General features: G+C 34.4%; 1 protein-coding gene across 3 annotated transcripts in view; it reads right to left on the bottom strand.

Annotated features, from left to right (window-relative positions):
- ephb1 (EPH receptor B1) overlaps window positions 1-20,287 on the bottom strand; it is a 550,777-nt gene that overhangs the window by 25,977 nt on the left and 504,513 nt on the right. For all 3 annotated transcript variants that reach the window (XM_073929961.1, XM_073929962.1, XM_017352258.4), the window contains 3 exons: window positions 9,172-9,357; window positions 7,518-7,765; window positions 6,117-6,332 (listed from right to left, as the gene is read on the bottom strand). In XM_073929961.1, the coding sequence (XP_073786062.1) occupies window positions 6,117-6,332; window positions 7,518-7,765; window positions 9,172-9,357 (650 nt within the window). The remainder of the gene's footprint in view (window positions 1-6,116; window positions 6,333-7,517; window positions 7,766-9,171; window positions 9,358-20,287) is intronic.

Raw genomic sequence — 20,287 nt, 5'->3', positions numbered from 1 at the left:
ATCATACAATAATTTGTCTAATTACCCTAACCTGCCTAGTAACCCTAATTACCCTAGTTAAGCCTATAAATGTCCCTTTAAGCTGCACAGAAGTGTCTTGAAAAAATATCTAGTAAAATAGTAATTAGAAATGAATTATTAAAACTATTGTTTAGAAATGTGTTGAAAAAAAAATCATCTCTCTGTTACACAGAAAACGGGTAGAAAATAAACAGGGTGGCTAATAATTCTGACTTATATATCTGTATAAAATTGTATATATCTGTCTTTCCACTGTTCTCAAATGTTTTAGAACTTATATAGCAAATACCATACAAACCATATAGTTAGGCTGGTTTTTACCATGGTACTTATGTTTTTTTTTTTTTTTTTTCTTGTATTACAATTGCTATGATCAAATGCTTTATTTAATAGCTATTTTGTTACTGCTGTATTTTGATACTGAAAGAAAAAAAAAAGAATAAGAAAAACTGCACTAAAAGGAAGTGTGAGTGCATCAGGCCTCTAGGCTAGTTCACACTGCCATAACAAACCAAGCTGGGTAGTGTGAACTTGTTTAAGTGACAGCTCTTGGCCAGAATAACTTGTAATCTGAACCTGTCGTAATGCTGACAGGCAAAAACCTGGCTAAACGAGACTATACAACTGCATAAGATGCTATAGGACATCAGACTTCAACACCTGGAACTGAGAAGACAAGTGAGGAAAAATGAAGACACTGAAGGAATTGAAATGGTGAATAAACAGAGGAAAGAGGGAATGAGCATGTCACATTCCACACTCCGGCATGCCAAAAATCGTGAACCTCGAACGGGAGAGGAAGAGGAAGAGGGAAACAGAAAGTGACAGAGAGGAGGGTGGCAGGGCGAGGGGGGGTGTCACACATTCAGATCCCAGCTCAGTGTAAATAGTTTTATATTCCATTTGCAGCACACAGACACTGCACTTGTCATGCTGACAGGGAGAGGGGAATCTGTGTTCACGCTGAGGAAGTGAGGGACATTTCTTTATTTCTTCACTTTCAATTTCCCTCTGTTCTCTATATCATCTCCTCCAAGACCACGCATCCTCCAGTTTCCAGTGAGAAACTCGCTGGACAGAGTTTGTGTGTGCTTTAGAACAAGATGGTGTTATCTCCAAGTTAGACGCAGTACATAAATCAACTGAAAACAAATTTAAAAAGGAAAAGGGCTGAGCGTCAGACAGAAGGATGGGCAGACATGCTTACAAATGTCTCGTGCTTGGAATCCAGATCATAATCTGGCAGTACTGTGTGTCCAGACTGAACGACTGAATGTGTTTGAGCTGTTCGGGTATTTGTTGGATGGATAAACAGGTTTATCCAATCTCCACTCACACCTGGTGATCCAAAAACTTGTAGTGTCTCGATAGGGGCTTTACTGAACTTTTGGCAGAAGTAGCTGCTTTTTAGCATGTTTAAGCTGCAGGAAAATTAACAATTTTAGATGAGTGCATGATGGGAATTGTAAAAAAAAATAAATAAATATGTAAAAGCGTCTGACTCAAACTGGTGTTCTTTCAGTAAACTGATATTTGATAAAGAAGAAAGCAGAACATAGACAAACAACCCAATAGACCCACAGTGGATGGATGGATGGATGGATGGATGGATGGATGGATGGATGGATGGATGGGAGGATGGATGGATGGATGGATAGATGGGATAAAAGATGGATGGAGGATGGATTGTTGAATGGATAATTAAATGCATGTATGTATGGATAGATGTATGGATGGATGGAAATATGGATGGGAGGATGGCTTGGTGAATGGATGAATGAATGGATGGATGAAAGGAAATATGGATGGGAGGATGAATTGTTGTATGTATGTATGGATGGATGGATGGATGAAGGAAAGATGGATGGGAGAATGGATTGTTGTATGAATAGATGGAATAAAAGATGGAAGGAGGATGGATTGTTGAATGGATGATTAAATGTATGGATGGATGGATAGAATGTACGGATGGGTGAAGATATGCATGGGAGGATGGTTTGTTGGATGGATGGATGGATGGATGGATGAATGGATGAATGGATGGATGGATGAAAGGAATGATGGATGGGATGATGAATTGTTGTATGGATGGATGGATGAAAGGAAGGATGGATTATTATATGAATGGTTGAATGAATTGATAGATTAATGGATAGATGGAAGCATGGATGGATGTATGGATGGATGGATGGATGGATGAATGGAATGAAAGAAGGATGGGAGAATGGATTGTTAAATGGATGGATAAATGTATGGATGGAAGTAGAGGTGGATGAAAGGATGGACTGTTGGATGGATGGATGAATGGAAGGATGGATGGATGGAAAGGAAAGATGAACAGGAGAATTGATGGATGGATGGATGGATGGATGGATGGAAAGATGAATAGGAGAATAGATGGATGGATGGATGGATGGATGGATGGAAAGATGGGTAAGCGAATGGATTGTTGGATGGATGGATGGCTGGATGGATGGATGAATAGATGGATGAAAAGAAGAGATAGATGAGAGGATGTATTGTTGGACCGATGGATGAATGGGAGCATTGTTGGATTGCTTTGAAATAAAGCAAAAGCTTAAAAAAGAAAACTGAAAAATGCTATTTTACTTAAACCAATAGAAGATTATTTAGCTTCTTTTAAGGAAAAAACTCTCTAAATTTTGACTTCTTATTTCTGAAAACAAGACAATATGTTCAACTAGTCTAGAAAATGCTTCTTAATTTAAGCCAAGACAAAACAAGACAACAACATTAGGTAAGAAAAACATTTTTGCAGTGCTGTAGGAAATACAAACACAATAGAAGTCACTGGTTACAGGTTTTCAGCTTTTTTGTTCAACAGAAAAAAGAAACTCATAAAGGTAAAGGCTAACAAAACAGAGACAGAATTTTAAATATCAGGTGAACTATCCCTTTACAAAGTCCACAAGGAGAAATATCAAGCTGTGGACACTGACAGAGTATGGACAGACAAACGAATATATGGATGGATGAATTATACAATGTTATATAATTTTATCAACCCGAACCAGTCTAGTAAAATAAAGGCCACGGAAACTTGACAAGTGAACAACAATGCGAAAACCCCAGGGGGTAATTAATTCTCCCTCTATCAGTAAAGAAGACAGCGATGTCACATCAGTATCACACCCCGGTTCACACCTCTGCCGCATATTCCTGTCAATCAACAGTCACCGCAGGACATCCTGTTTGTGAATGGCGGCTGCCTTTGGGCCCTAATGAGCTTTCACACGCTTTAAAAGAGACAAAACGGCAGCTAAATATTTCTTGTCTTGTCGTCTCGTCTCTTTATCATTTGCCTCACATCTCTGCTGAGGAACCACCCGAGTGTAAAAGATGAAATTGTTTGCTTATGATGCATGGGACATTTCGACGAGTCGTCTGAAGTGAATTTAAAACACGTTTAATAAAATGATGTGACCCTAGGCTGTTTTTCTACAGCACAGGAGGAATTATGCGTCAAAGTGGTTGACCCTGCTAAGAATGCCTGTCAGTACACCAGCGCCTTTCATACCAGTCTGAAAACGGAAATCATAACAAGGTCAGATAAGACGGAACAAGACAATGAACGATCAGTAAACCTAGATAATTACCAATGTGGCCAATCCGTGCTACCAAAAATATCACGGTGCTCTGAATAGAGAGTCTTTAAGGAGGAAGGAGAAAATAGTATTTCATATTAATATTGAAGATCCGCAGCGCAGGAGGGCTAATGATGCCCTGGATGCCTATTAATGATACATAATAGAGGATTCTGGAAGTCTGAGTGCTTCATTTGGGTGGTAGGCTATTGGAAGTCCAGTCACTTGGCTTTGTTCAGTCACATAGAGAATCTAAATGCTTTTTTTTTTTTTTTTTCTTTTAGGAAATTATAATGTCCTGTCAGGAAGACAATGCACAGTTTCTTCAATAGATGTTTCAGGGAATATAATAGAACAAAGAAGACGACGATGAGAAAAAAAAAGACTTAAATGAGTGGGAATTACAAACGGTCAATACCTGTCTTTTTAATGATCTCAACCAACACTGCCAAACATGTCACCCAGGTCGGGAACCAGGGGGGTTTGGGTTCTTTGAATGACCCAGCCCCCACTGCCAAAAGTCCAGAATAATAAAAAAAAAACTGTCACATACATGAACTCCCTGTTTTTGACTGCTATGCCATCATAAATTGTGAAATAATCAGTCAACAAAGACTTTAAGGCACCGAAAACAGGACTTTAAAACTGTCAAACTGCTATTGACTACTATGGTCTCTGTTTTTGACTGTAGCAATTCGGTTGTTGCCAACGTAAACTATATTTATTTTCATGAGTCCAACATACAGCTGAGTGGAAAAAAAATCATATTTCACTATTGACTACTGCAATGTTAAATACAGAAAAAGAAAGAAAAAAAAACAAAACATTTTACACATTTTAGTGTATTTTTAACACTGCACCTTATTCTTGTAAAACTAAATGATGAATAGAAAGTGTCCAACACCTGAAGCAGACCATATTAATGTTTATTTTAACAATAATTACAATATTGTTGTATCAAAAATGTTCAAATTGACTTTTTTATTTACACGAGAGGCTGGAAAAATCACACTTTAATATAATGTTAAAGTGACAATATTAACACAGATATATATATATATATATATATATATATATATATATATATATATATATATATATATATATATATATATATATATATATATATATATATATATATATATATTTAAGTTTTTTATAAAAATGGCCAAATTCTGAGTTCTAAGTTGAATGCGCTGGACAGTTTTTATTTGCCGAATTAATAGGCTATAGTTTTTCATTTTTATTATAACAAAGTCCTAAAGTTATTATTATTATTGTTTTATTTTTTTACATTTAATACATTTTGCCAAACCCAAACTTTTGAACGGTAGTAAAAGTTTGGGTTTGGAGAAACTTATTAAATGTAAAAAATAAATAAATAAAACAATAAATAATAAAACAAACAAAAAATAAAACAAATGTTAAATTGTTTAATATTTATTAAAGGTTTATATAACTAATTTATTATTGTATGCAGTTTCAAATGAAATTATTACTCCAGTCATTATTGCTTTTATTACTATTACAATTATTATTATTATTATTATTATTATCATTATTATTATTATCATTATTATGAATAATAATAATAATAATAATAATAATAATAATAATAATAATAATAATAATAATAATAATAATAATAATAATAATAATAATAATAATAAATATTAAAGTTATTTCTGAAAGAACATGTGACTGAAGACTGGAATATTGAAGCTGAAAATTAATCTTTTAAATCACTGGAATAAATTATTAAATTAAATGATAAAGTACTTTTTATTAAGCAATAAGATTTTATAATTTTACAATTTATACTGTGTTTTTGATTAAATAAATGCAGCCTTCGTGAGCAGGAGAAGCTTATTTAAAAATCCTACTGACCCCAAACTTTTAATCTGTAGTGTATATATACTTATAAATGGTCTAATAATTATTTACTGTAGTATGCTACAGTGTAAACAAAGATTTATCTTATAAGCATTTTTATTTCTTCATTCAGTATTTTACATTTAAAACAATAGTACAAATAAAAAATATCACATAAAACTTACAGTTTAACACATAGTTGGATCACAAAATCTATAATAAGGGTCCATTTTTGTCTTTAAAATCAGAATAAATAATTTTTCCTTTGATGTAAATTTTGCTATTACAAGACAATGATTGGCTGAGATGCTACTTGATAATCGGGAATTTGAGGATTAAAAATCATAATATTAAAAATCAAAAATTAAGTTTATATGTTTCACAGTGAGAAAATTACAAAATGTCTTTATGGAGAACATTGTGATACCAGCAATATCAAGCTAAAATGTGCTTTAATGTAACAAAAAATAATATATAAACCCCATTAATAAATACAAAATAAAAGAAATAGCTGCAAAAAGGTCCACTTTTTTAAGAAAAAAGAGCCTCCCCTATTCACCAGGCTGTCGTCTATTAGCTTCTGTTAAAAATAAAGTTGCAAGTCTGAAAAGGTCTTACCAGTGAGCTAGTATAGGTGGGGTCAGATGTGTCTTCCTGCAGATAACGGGACAGGCCGAAGTCCGACACCTTGCACACAAGGTTGCTGTTGACCAGGATGTTGCGGGCGGCCAGGTCCCGGTGGACGTAATTCATCTCCGACAGGTACTTCATCCCTGCAGCTATTCCTCTCAACATCCCCACCAGCTGGATCACTGTGAACTGACCATCGTTTTGCTGCCATACAACAGAGTAAACGCAGACATCACATTAAATTCACTAATATCTCAAAGCTTGACCTCAAGCAATGGAGATCGTTTAAACTGTAAATACATCTTTATTCTGAAGACTAGAAAAAAAAAAGACCAAAGACAAGACAATGGTGGATGACGTGTAATACTCCAGCAGAAATATAAAGTCCTCATTTTCAATATTATATTTTGACCAATAGTTTTTTGCATCTTTGTGGTGTCTTTGTTTTCTTTCCTTTCCTATGTCTCTTCCTATATATTTTCTGATTATATTTATTTATAATTTATTGATCAATGATTGCATTATGGGATCTTGATCTGTGCTCTGTCGAATTTTGATGTTGAAAAATCAACTCTGCAGTTAAAAAAGTGACTTTTATTGGCATTTTACACGATTAAAATAATATAATGTATAAGAAACAATATATAGACAAATAAGTGTGTAAAATAACAGAAAGTGCCCTGGCAGTTTATTACAAGATCATAATATACAACACCAACACAGACAATATATCACTTTAAACGATTAATAATGTGAATAAAAGTCACTTTTTTTAAACTTTTCAAGGTTAAAAGTTATTGGGGGAAAGATCAAAGTCCCATAATGCAATTTAAAAGCTTAAATAAATATATGAAAACTGCTAATTTACGAATATTTTTAACAGTGCAAAGGCAAACCTTTCATTATTTTGGAAATAAACAGCTGGACGGTTTAAATAAACATCTTATGCCTTTGCACGCCAATAAAAGACACGTATCGATTTTTCTATTGTGCATCATTTCTGTTTAACACTCTTTATCAGTAGCTGCCTAAAAGATGTTTACAGCACACGGTGGGGGACCGTACAGTTCCTGCGAAACTTTAGTACACAGCCGCCATGTTGCACAAGAGAAAGCTTTGAATCGAACGCACGATAACAAACAGAGTGGGGGGTGCGGATCGATGCTGATGCTACTCGGATGTGCTGGATTTCTAAGCCAACTTCAAAGCATCCCTTTATTGCGGCACCAGATCAAAGCTAGCAAGAACCAATCCATGAGATTGAAAAAAATAGGCTGAACATCGATTAAACAGCATACTTCTCCGTGCCACAGGGAAAGAATGAAGCAGAGAGAGAGAGAGAGAGAGAAGCAGACAGACAGAAACACTTGTTTTGGATGTTGCATTTACCCTGAGGAAGGAGTCGAGAGCGCCGTTCTCCATGAACTCGGTGACGATCATCACTGGACGGCTTTTGGTCACCACCCCCTCCAGACGGATGATGTTAGGATGGTCAAACTGACCCATGATCGATGCCTCGGACAGAAAGTCACGCCTCTGCTTCTCCGAATATCCCGCCTTCAGTGTTTTGATGGCAACGTAGAGCTCTCGTTTTCCAGGGAGTTTCAGTCGACCTTTATAAACCTCCCCAAACTCACCTGAGGCACACAGAATAAATGAGATATAATTAACACCATTAGACACACAATAAAGCTACTATTGCTGAAAGAATTTGAATCACTTTAGTTATTGCATTGTGGCAGTAGGTTAAACATTTTAAAAGTGCAAATGAAATCAAAACTACCGATATGGTTATATTAGCATTGGTGCATGTCATTAAGAAAAATATAATGGTTTCTTGTTTGTTTCCAGTTAAATTCTCAGGTTAGCTCTGTCTGAGGCATTAGGCATGGCTAACATACCTCCATTTGTCAGTTTTGACAACAAACAGAAATAGCGAGGAGGAGGTGTCGGTTAAGTTATAAGAACTCTCCCAAAACTCTTTCACCAATATTTCTTTTTTTTATGATTTGAACTTTTTATTGATTTTTTCTACTTCAAATGATGCAGATGAATATCAAATACAGAGCATTAACATGAAAGCAGAACAATACAACATAAATAAAATTAAATAAATAAATAACATCAAATAAAATGCAAACGTAAACCAAACCAGAACGCAAGAAAAAAAAGAAAAAAAGGGGGGAGGGGTGCTAATATCATAAGCTTAATTATTTTTTTGTCTCGTTACATGTTTGCTAACATTGTGGGTTGCAGAAATTTAGAAATTTTCCCCATTTATCAAAATAAATTTCAATTCTTCCATGTAAACTATAGAAGAGTTTTTCATAAGCTGCAACTCTTCCTAACTTAGAGATCCACTCGAAGATCGAAGGTCTACTGTATGATTTCCAGTTTTTAACAATCACTCGTCTGCCTAGCATAATACAGCTCTGTATCCACTGTGATTCAGTTGTATTCATGTGGCTTAAGGAACATGGGTCACCAAGTATGTATAAGCTTGGGCAAAAGTCATACTGGGTCTGCAATATCTTTACAAGGTATTCATGCACCTCTCTCCAAAAATGTTGGACTTCTGGGCATTGCCATAATACATGAAATAGGTCACCTGTTACTTCTTGTTATCACCAGCATTCTGGATCATTTGTGAAACCTGCTTTGAACAGTCTCTTATGAGTCCAGTAAAATCTATGAAAAATATGAACTGTATAAGACATGTTCTAATGTCTCAACGTTAATTTTAAATTCCCAGCAATTTTTCCCCAGGTCTCATCTTCAAATGTGCATTTCCCCAATCTTTCCGAATGAAATCCCTACTTTACTACATGCACTTTGTGATTTTGCCGAGTACGATCCTGGATTAACATAAGTAGATCCTGAAACTGCTTTTATTCTAGCCAAAATAAAACAAATAAGACTTTTTCCAGAAGAAAAAAATATATATTATAGGAAATACTGCAAAAATTTAGGAAATATTTGAAAAGGAGGGCTAATAATTTTGACTTCAACTATATATACACATAGAGAAAAACACACCACGCACCTGCCCCAATGACTTCCTCGATCTTGACCGTCGAGACGTCGATCTCTTTGGCAAATTCTCTGACCGCTTCATTGGGGTCTTCATAGGTGAAGGGGTCGATGTAGATCTTCATGCCCGGAGAGCCTGGCAGTGTCGGGCAGCCCATGGGCGTGTGGCAGTTCGACAGATCTGGCCTAAGAGTGAGCTCTAAAAAAACAGCACAATTCAACACAATTTATTCTCCGAAATGATTTTACACCCTGTTATTAACAGTTTTCATTTCAGTGTGGCTATAAAACAGCATTACGGCAAATCTATTTTATGATCGAAACGAAACGAGGTCAAGTCTAAGCACATTATTATAGAGCATTTCTGTTTTAATGCATTTATCCGAGAAGTAAATAAACAAATGCATTGTGAGTGGCTAAACGAGTGGCAATCTAAAGTGGAGCAAATGTCTCTGAAATATGAAAACTATTACAGTGAATACTGCTTGATGCTGATGATAACAATAGATTCTTATGAACATGTAGAAAGTAAAGAGGGTTGGGAATTGATGTAAATAAAGTCTGCAGCAAAATGATTTTCTAGTTTTCGGATGCGATTAATGGTTTTTAGCATCACATTCAAGAATAATGTGCTATAAATTAAATAATAAATGTAGCTGATTGTATTTAGGATACATTTAAGATGGTTTTGTTTGCCTTTTGTAATTGTATTTGTATGGAATGCATTATGCTATATTATATTATATTATATTATATTATATTATATTATATTATATTATATTATATTATATTATATTATATTATATTATATTATATTATATTATATTTTGATTATATATTTTGAAAGATTAAAATTAAGATTTGCAGGATTTAAAATTAAAATTAAAATGATTTGGGTCTTAAATGCAATATTTAGATATTCATCAGATGCATCATGACTTTTATTCTGTTTTTGAGTAAATAACTATTTGATATTTCACAAAAACAAAAATTATAATAAATAAAACTAAATAAAAAATAGGAATAAAAAATAAAAAAAAATAAAAAAAACATATACAAATAAAAATAATAAAATAAAATAAAAACAAAGTAAAATAAAATTAAATAATATAAAATAAAAAATAAGATAAAAGATAAAATAATAATAATAAACAACCAAACAATAAAATAAAAATAAAATATAATATAATATAATAACTTTAAAATACTACGAAAATAAAAATAAAATAAATACATACATATTTTTAAATACATTGATTTATTTTCATATTGATATTAACAGTATGGTGAAAAAACAATATAAAGGTTGGAAATAGATTTAATTTTAATGGTATATACGTATATACTTCCAGCAACTATATATAGAAGAAGAAAAAAATAAACAGCAAAAAAAAAAAAAAAAAAAAAACGTGTACTTGCTAGATTGCTTACTAGATTTGTCAAGTACCACTGAAAACATTTCCAGAATGTTTAATCTAATAAAATAAAATAAAATAAAACACATAAATAAATCCCAACCTCTATATCCAGCCATTATATTGTTTATTTTTCTTCTCTCTTTCTTGCTTCTTCCTTTAAATAAAATATTATTAAGCTGGTGACTATGCTATCATTAAAGAGTGAGAGTGAAATCTCTCTCTCAGCTTTTCCAGCAGAGCCGAATCAAATTGTCCTCTGCCTTTATTCCCCCACAGGACCTCATATAAACAGATAACACAGACACGCTATCAAAACTCTCCTCATGGCAGAAGATGAAACTTCATGTGTAAACATCACGGTGTGTGTGTGTGTGTGGATGTGGAAAGTAATCTCGGAGAATCAGTGAGAAGCACAAATAAAAGCAACATTACAGAAGCTCTAAAAGGAGGTGTTCATTTCCGCTGGCCAGAAGCAGGTGTAGAAGCTGATGCAATCATGCTGAAAGACACGGAGTAACCTGTGCTTCACAAGAGCTTTAAGAGCGCTGATTCTGAAGGTGGAAGAACGAGAGCCTAGGATCGACACCCGGTGAGATGTTCAAGACTGATGACATTATAATACCACATTCTGTGCTTGCTCGGATAAGTCCAGATTGCAGTGTGAAGTGAGGTAAATTCTGCCTGTTTACTGCGCCAATACATAATGATCATGGTTTAACAGTATCATAGATGCAGGATACTGCAATCAATCAATCAATCAATCAACAAAATGTTAACAGTGCAGATATATGGATAGAAGTATAGACAAATAGATGGATGAACAGACAAATAGACAAATGAACAGACAGATGGACACACTTGTAGATAGATCATGTGGATGGATGGATGGATGGATGGATGGATGGATGGATGGATGGATGGATGGATGGATGGATGGATGGATGGATGGATGGATGGATGGATGGATGGATGGATCGATGGATGGATGGATGGATCGATGGATGGATGGACGGACGGAAGGACGGACAAACTATAGGAGCATGGATGAATCAAAAGAGGGAACTCTGGATGGATGGAGGGATGGATGGATAGATGAATAAACTAAGAGAGGATGAATGGATCAAAAGAGGCAGCACTGGATTTATGGATGGATGGATGGATAGATAGATAGATAGATAGATAGATAGATAGATAGATAGATAGATGGATAGATGGATGGATGGATGGATGGATGGATGGATGGATGGATGGATGAATGGATGGACAGATGGATGGATGGATGGATGGATGGATGGATGGATGGACGGACAGATGGATGGATGGATGGATGGATGGAGGATGGACAGATGGTTGTGGATAGATAAACTATGAGAGGTTGGATGGATCAAAAGAGGGGATATTTAATGGATGAATGGATCAAAAAGGGAACATTGGATGGATAGATGGATGGATCAGTGGACGGATGAAGAGATAAATAAACAATCATATGGATAGATGAAAAGAAAGATAGATGATGGATGGATAGATGGATGGATGGACGGAGAGAAGGACAGATGGATGGATGGATGGATGAATTAATAAATGAATGAATGCATGAATGAATGAATGAATGAATGAATGAATGAATGAATGAATGAATGAATGAATGAAGTATGGGAGGATGGATGAAAATAGGAAGCACTGTATGGATAGATAAATGGATGAGTGGATGGATGAACAGATAAAAAAATAAACAAACAAATAGATAGATAGAAAGACAGATGGATGGATGGATGGATGGAGAGATGGATGGAAAGATAGACGGATGGATGGATGGATGGATGGATGGATGGATGGATGGACAGACGGTTAGACAGACAGATGGATAAACTATGGAAGGCTGGATGGATCAAAAGAGGAAATGGAAGGATGGAAGGATGAATGGATGGTTAAAAAATGGATAATTGGATGCATGGATAAACTATAGGAGGGTGAATGGATGGATGGATGTATAGACAAACATACAGACAGATAGATAGATGTTGAATAGATGGATGGAAAGACGGATGGAGTGTCAGACGGACAGATGGATGAACTATGGAAAAATAGATGGATCAAAAGAAGGAACAATGGATGGATAGATGGATGGGTAGATGGAGAGATAGATAATGTAATTGTTTAATCATGCTTTTCTGATTTCTTTATTCTGATATATGTAAAATACATAAAAATACAACTGTTTCCCAGGGATGGCTTGCGGCTGAAAGGGCATCCGCTGTGTAAAAATATGCTGGATAAGTTGGCGGTTCATTCCGCTTTTTTTAAAAGATCTAAACTCAGACCTGTGATGAGATACAAACTTACAACAAAGAGAACATATACTGATTCTCAAAAACAAAACTGTAAGTCATATGTCAAAAAGATGTTAAAAAAAGCTTATTAAATGCCACAATGTACATCTGAATAAACACATACATTACCACACATTCACATCTATATATATATATATATATATATATATATATATATATATATATATATAAACATCTTTAAAATATTGTGCAGTTTATACATCAGCAGATCCCTTTTAAAAACAAAAGGTTGAAGTTTATTTTTACCACGGCCCGGTCTCCAGTCCTTTCAAAGCTTTACTAACTCTTTAAGTGCACATAAGGGGAAAAATATTAAAAGCAACCCATGATATGAACCCTTTAAGCTGCTGAGGGGTCATGAAGGTCTGCTGAATTATTCATTTCTAACACACACGTGCACAAACCTACAGAGTGCTTTAACTTTAGAAACGCGCCTTTAGTTCATCAATAAGTCAAATGGCAAACAGTTTATCTCCCATCGTCCTCTGGAGTAATGCAGTGTAACAGCTCCACTCCATTCTTATGGCTGAGAGAGTGAAATAAAAATATATATGTTAATATTTCATAGCCACTTGAACCGTGCGTGCCGGGAACAGCAGTGACTGTGAAACTCCCACTGAACTGCCGTCCCGCAGGACAGAGGCAACTAAAAGACCAGAACTTCATCTCAACTTGAGCAGGAGGACAACAGGAGCAAACTCTGGAGAAACAACTGAAAATATGAAAGAGACCCTGAAGACAAGCACTCAACTTCTGTACATTATTGCCAATGATTACTGGTAAAAAAAAATATTAAAAAATCTGGATAAATCAACTGACAATCAGACCAATTTATATTCATTTAACCAATAGCAGAACCATTATTTTAACCAAACACACACACGCACGCACGCACGCACGCACGCACGCACGCACACACACACACACACACACACACACACACACACACACACACACACACACACACACACACACACACACACACACACACATATATATATATATATATATATATATATATATATATATATATATATATATATATATATATATACACATATTTATATTACAATACATTTACATAAGACTATTTTTAATTTTTTTTTAAATAAAAACTGTATTATTTTATTAAAAAAAATAAATGATTAATTTAAAAATATATGTTGATTACATTTATTATACATATTATATTTTATAAACATTAAAGTTGTTTAAATATTTTTCTTTTTTAATTTATTGTTTTCTAGCCCTCCATCTGGATGATGGCTAGAGCTTTGACAAACATTTAAATCCTGCTTCTTTAGCTTCGACTTTTAAAAACAGTCAAATCTGATCAAATATTCTATCAAGAAAAAAATCTGAAAAAATAATCCATTTTATTATTATTATTATTATTATTATTATTATTATTATTATTATTATTATTATTCATTTATTCATTCATTTATTCATTCATTTTTTTTCGGCTTAGTCCCTTTATTAATCTGGGGTTGCCACAGTGAAATGAACTGCCAACTTTTCCAGCACATGTTTTACGCAGCAGATGCCCTTGCATCTGTAACCCATCTCTTGGAAACATCTCTTGGAAATTAATATTTTGTATGACTCCCATGAGCTTGGAGGACTACATCCATACATCTCTGCAATGACTCAAAGAACTTATTAATAAAGTCATCTGGAATGGCAAAGAAAGCATTCTTGCAGGACTCCCAGAGTTCATCAATATTCGTTGGATTCATTTTCAATGCCTCATCCTTCACCTTACCCCAAACACGCTCAATCATGTCATATCTGGTGACTGGGATGGCCAATCCTGTAGCAACTTGACCTTCTTTGCTTTCAGGAACTTTGATGTGGAGGCTGAAGTATGAGAAGGAGCTCTATCCTGCTGAATAATTTGCCATTTCCTGTGGTTTGTAATGTAATGGGTAGCACAAATGTGTTGATACCTTAGGCTGTTGATGTTGCCATCCACTCTGCAGATCTCTAGCACACCCCCATACTAAATGTAACCCTGAACCATGATTTTTCCTTGACCAAACTTGACTGATGTCTGTAAGAATATTGGGTCCATGCGGGTTCCAACAGATCTTCTGCAGTATCTGTGATGATTGCGATGCAGTTCAACAGATTATCCATCAGACAAATCTACCTTCTGCCACTTTTCCAAATCATCAAATAGAAGTAAAGTTATTATTTGCTGCTCTTACAACTGGGAAGACAAGACTTTTGTCAGGTAGTGTATACTGTATTTGCACTGAACTGCTTTGTAATCCACTATCACCTTCTATTTAAGATGTTGTTAATCTAGCTTTGTGAACAGAAGCATCCTAATACAGTCCCTGCACACAGCAAGTGTGTGACCCTTAACCCGTGTAATCGCATTGTTTCTAAGCTCTGAATGAACAGCCGTCTCTGAAATGTCCTGATACATGAAATAATGCCTTTCTGTTTAAGAAGCTTTGAGAAAAAAAAAAAAAAATCAGCCCATTTGCGCTCTTGTGTGAAGCATCTGATGGTGCATAAAGGATATGCAGATCAGATTTGTCACATCTTTCTGATTTCTCAGGTGAGAGATATAGATTTTTTTTTCTTTTTGCTGTTAAAAAGTCATGCATTATAAAGCTCACTCTATTATAACCCTGACATATTACTGCTGACACACTAGTTGGTCTAATGTAAATCAAATAATTTCAAAAATGACAAATAAAAACAAAAACAAATGTGAATTAGTTTCATTTTAATCAAGTTGTTAGAGCAGCCGAATGAAGTATTGGTAACCTAGTAGCCAACAGTAAACAAGACAAGCATAATGTAGACGGTTGATTGGTCTTTTGGGTGTAATGTTTTCTACGTCAGAGTATATTCTGCTAATGTGTTTTCATCCTTTATTTTTCACATGACCCTAACTCGCATGACCTCAAGAAAGCGTAGAAAAGGGATTTTTGTTCAAAATTTTTCATTTCCATTATTCGTTTCTCATGCAATACTTTTAAACGCTCATTAACACAGGGAGATGGAAACTTAGCTATTGTTTTAAGGGTCTATTATGATATTTCTCCCTGAAAAAAATAAAATAAATAAATAAATAAATAAACTAATTAAATTTATGTATAGCACTGTTAATTAATTAATTACTACTACTACTACTATTCCTAATAATCATAATAATAATAATAGTAACAATAATAATAATAGTAACAATAATAATAACGATGATAATAATAATAATAATAATAATAATAATAATAATAATAATAATAATAATAATAATAATAATAATAATAATAATAACATGTGGGTGTTAAAATCAATATGTTAGTCTCAATGTTATCTCTAAGTTTATTGTTCTCAAAGACAGTCACACAATTCACATTTAGAAGACATTTACAATTCAAAACTCGCAGTTTCTCACTTCTGCCAATATTGATCAACGATTTGTCTGAATTCACAGAGCACTTCGCTCATCAGGGGTCTGTTCTATGTACCTCGTTTAAATGATCTACTTGGACCCTGGATTTTTAATTGTGATAATTGTGTTAATTTCTGTCTATTTTGTTCCATTAAACAAGTTTGTGAATCAGATTAAAATATCGGTATCAGTTGATCTGAGATTCCGGCCAGTGCTCATGTTTGTTGTGAAGGACAGATCTACAGTATGGATGCTTAAATTAATGATAAGAAATGCAGTGATTGGCTGGTGGCAAGATAGTTTGATTGATATTTAAAAAAAATACATTTATTTATTTATTTATTTATTTAAATTAAAATTTAATTGATTACCGTACTACTGTACTGTTGTACAGTTATGTTCAAGACTTCATTCAAAACTTTAAAGGGCTTGCAACAAATTGAGTATATTACTGTCATTGTCAGAGAAATGAAATGCTATATTTTTCAATTATTTATTTATCATTGTTAATGCTTTTTATTTGACAATACTTTGACTTTAACAGATGTTAATTGACATTGACAATAATGAATGGTCAAAAAGAGAAACATTAAAAAAAATACAACAAAACAAAATGAAACAAACATCCCAAACTGTCATCTGCAACACATTAGCACTGTTATATCTGACTATTATGTCTTAAAGCCTATAACATGACAGTGTATGTGTTTGCACTTTGGGAGGAGTAAAATTTACATATGTGGGTTTCAACAACCTGATACATTTACACTGGTTCAGTTTCTTCTGGAATAAGTCCCAGACCATGATTTGATTTTTCAGAGGCATTTACAACTACCTTTTTCACTATCGAATAGCTATCCAATTAGAAAAGAAAAGAAAATCATGAAGTGATGAGGTTAAAATAGCACACAAAACAAAATATATAGGACCCATTAGAATTACACTGAATGTTTTAAAACTTTGAAACAGTTAGACAGACTCAGCATTGTTATTATAAACTGTGGCTGTCATGAGATGTGTTTTAGCTCAACAACTCTGACTAAAAGGGCTGTGGTATAAACAATATGCTATTGGCTATTTTTAAAAAGGGGGAGGGGCTATTAAACATGCCCCACCCTGTCATCATGTTTCAATTGAAATTATGTCATGTCTCATCCAAAGCCATGCACTTCAAGACATTTAAGTGGACCTTTAAATCAATATTACACAATACCATATCTCCATCTTATGTTCAGTAGTAATTTTTTTTCTTCATTCGCTGCAGTTTAAGTCTTTCAGCTCCTTAGGGTGCTCATTAGAGACGGAGAAGAGAAAGCGGTGGGCGTTTTATTTCTAACCAGGTTCCAGTTTACTGACTAGCACAACAGCCCTGGTTGTGACTCAGCAAAATGAAGGCACAGAAATAGCAGTGACATGACAGACAAAAAAAGGAGCATTTAAGACAAGACGGAGCATAGAGTTTCACGCAGGCTCCTACTGTTGGCTGGGCAGGTAGAGTAATGCTGACATTTCATGGAAGAAAGGATTTGAGCAAAAACATGCTGTGCTGCCGAGACACTGCACTGCTGTATTGTTAATAAAGCTGTTTACAAACTAATTCAATAAGATGAAAAAGACATGCATGCACAGATGGATGGATGGATGGATGGATGGATGGATGGATGGATGAATGGAAAATGGAAAACACCCATACTCTCACATTCATACACACACACACACTACGGTCAATTTAGTTTGTATAGTTCCCCTATAATACATGTCTTTGAAATAGGTAGGGGGAAACCGGAGCACACAGAGGAAACCCACACCAACACTGGGAGAACATGCAAACTCTACACAGAAATGTTACCTTAAATTGATTTTAGTTTATGGGTTTACTCTTTTATTTTTAAGTAAAGTAATTAATCGTTTTATCTGTGTAGTAAATGCAAATCAAATTTAAACTGAATCAGAATCTAATTAATATAATCAATATAAATCAAAAACTTTAGCCATGGCTGATTGTTTAACTGCACTTTGCAACTTAAATGGCTCGTTTTCAACTGCAGGGAGCACAATAAGCCAGGAAAGGTCCCAATATTAAACATGGTGATTTTTCTCCAGAAGAATTAATAAACTAAGAAAACTAAGAGTCGTTTGCAGCATAACTGCATGTTACACCTGTGTTCCTTCAAGCCATTGTACTTATTTTTTTTTACATGAATTATTTAATTTATTTGTTTTACAATTATTGGATTCATTTTATTTCAATTTAAAAAGTAATAATAAAATGTTGCTAATTCTGTTCAATTTGTTTTTGTTTTAAATAATAAACTGTACAAAAAGTACTGTTAGGAGTACAGTTAAAGCACCAAAGCGAAATAATATTAATAAAAGTAGTAATACCATTAAAATCTTAATATACCCATCCCTAGTGGTATCTTTTTCAAAAGTTGCACTTTTATCTATCAGGTTCACATCTGTACCTTAAAGGTACATATTTAAACCTAAAAGTACAATAGTTTACCTTATAGTACCTTAAAGGTATGAAAGTATACCCTTTAGGTACAAATATATTTATATAAGGTACCAATGTGCACCTGAAAGGTATAAAAGTGCACCTTTTGAAAAGGTGCCACCCCAGTGCCAGCTTTAGTACTTTATTTCTGAGAGTGCAGTTGTCATGAATATCACAATACAAGAGCCCCTTTCACACAGTGATACCGGTAAATATCTGGAAAGTAATTCATCAATAAAATCTAACAAAGGAAAAGTGGAAAAATTAACCATGTTTGGTGTTCATATGGCTTGAAATTGGTATTAAGTAAACATTTGTTTAGTAATTTACCATAAAATTGTTTGATAGTGTTTATTTGGAAAGCCAAAACTCTAGCGGGTCCACCAGACCCATGAACACTGGCTGAGTAACCAAAATACGAACACCACACAAAGGTTAAAATGAAAACGGCTTCTTCAAAACGGTCCGTTTTCAGCGCTCGAAAACTCTGGGGTAGTGTGGATGAAAGGCGTAACTGAAGCAAAACTTTTGCATTTTAAAACTAATGCCAAGTTCAGACTGCATGACTTTTAAAGTAGTGGTGTCGCAGATGTTTTCACACAGCATGACTATTTGGACTAGTGTTTTGTCACTGCTTTGTTTACACAGCTAGATGGATCGGCAACAGGGGCTTTCACATTGCACGACTTCGCCGACAACTTTGTCCAAACTACGTCTCAAAGCCAAAAACACGTAGTATATATTTTGTTAATAACTACATAATAAGAAAGAAGCTTTTAATGGGGTAGAAAATGTACATATTTTCTCCTCAGGGTTTGAAGGGAATTGGCCATTTCTCCTCAACTTTCTTTTTTAACTTTCTGTAAGTAACGTCAAAAAGACACGGGTGCTCCTGTCAAATCTCCACTAGTTTTTCCTCCATTTCTTGGTTCTAAATAAACCGAAAATTAGCGCTTTTAACTTCTCCCCCAGCCTCCCGCTGGCCTGCAAGTACACACACACAAGTGAATGCTGCTCTCTCATTGGCTGAAGGCGATCGCCGATGTTATTTTCAGTCAAAACTCATTCCACACGGCATGATTTGATGCATGATTTCAGGCATTTGTTGGCGATTTCTCAAAACCTGTAAATGGGCCTAAATTTGAAGCTCCTAGCTTTCACACTTTTCCCCGTTTCAAGGGCCAAGGAGAAGGAGTAGGGGCAGGGGTAAAAAAACAGAATTGGGATTGGGCCTTAGTTTCAACTACCATTACACATAAAAAACATTTTCACTAGTGAAAATCTAGTCTGCCCTTGACATTGGAGGTAATATTTTAATATCCTTATCTGTAATAAGTTTGAAAGTCCCCTTAAGTTAACTTCTGTATGCAGACACCAACTTCACACTTCCAGCACCTTTACTAAAAAAAAAAAGTTTTAATAATCCTAATGCTAGGAAACCCAAGGATGTC

Source organism: Danio rerio, chromosome 2 (genome assembly GCF_049306965.1).
Source record: "Danio rerio strain Tuebingen ecotype United States chromosome 2, GRCz12tu, whole genome shotgun sequence".
Taxonomy (NCBI): Eukaryota; Metazoa; Chordata; class Actinopteri; order Cypriniformes; family Danionidae; genus Danio; species Danio rerio.
Note: the sequence above shows the minus strand (reverse complement) of the source record. Positions and strands in the feature narration are given on the sequence as shown.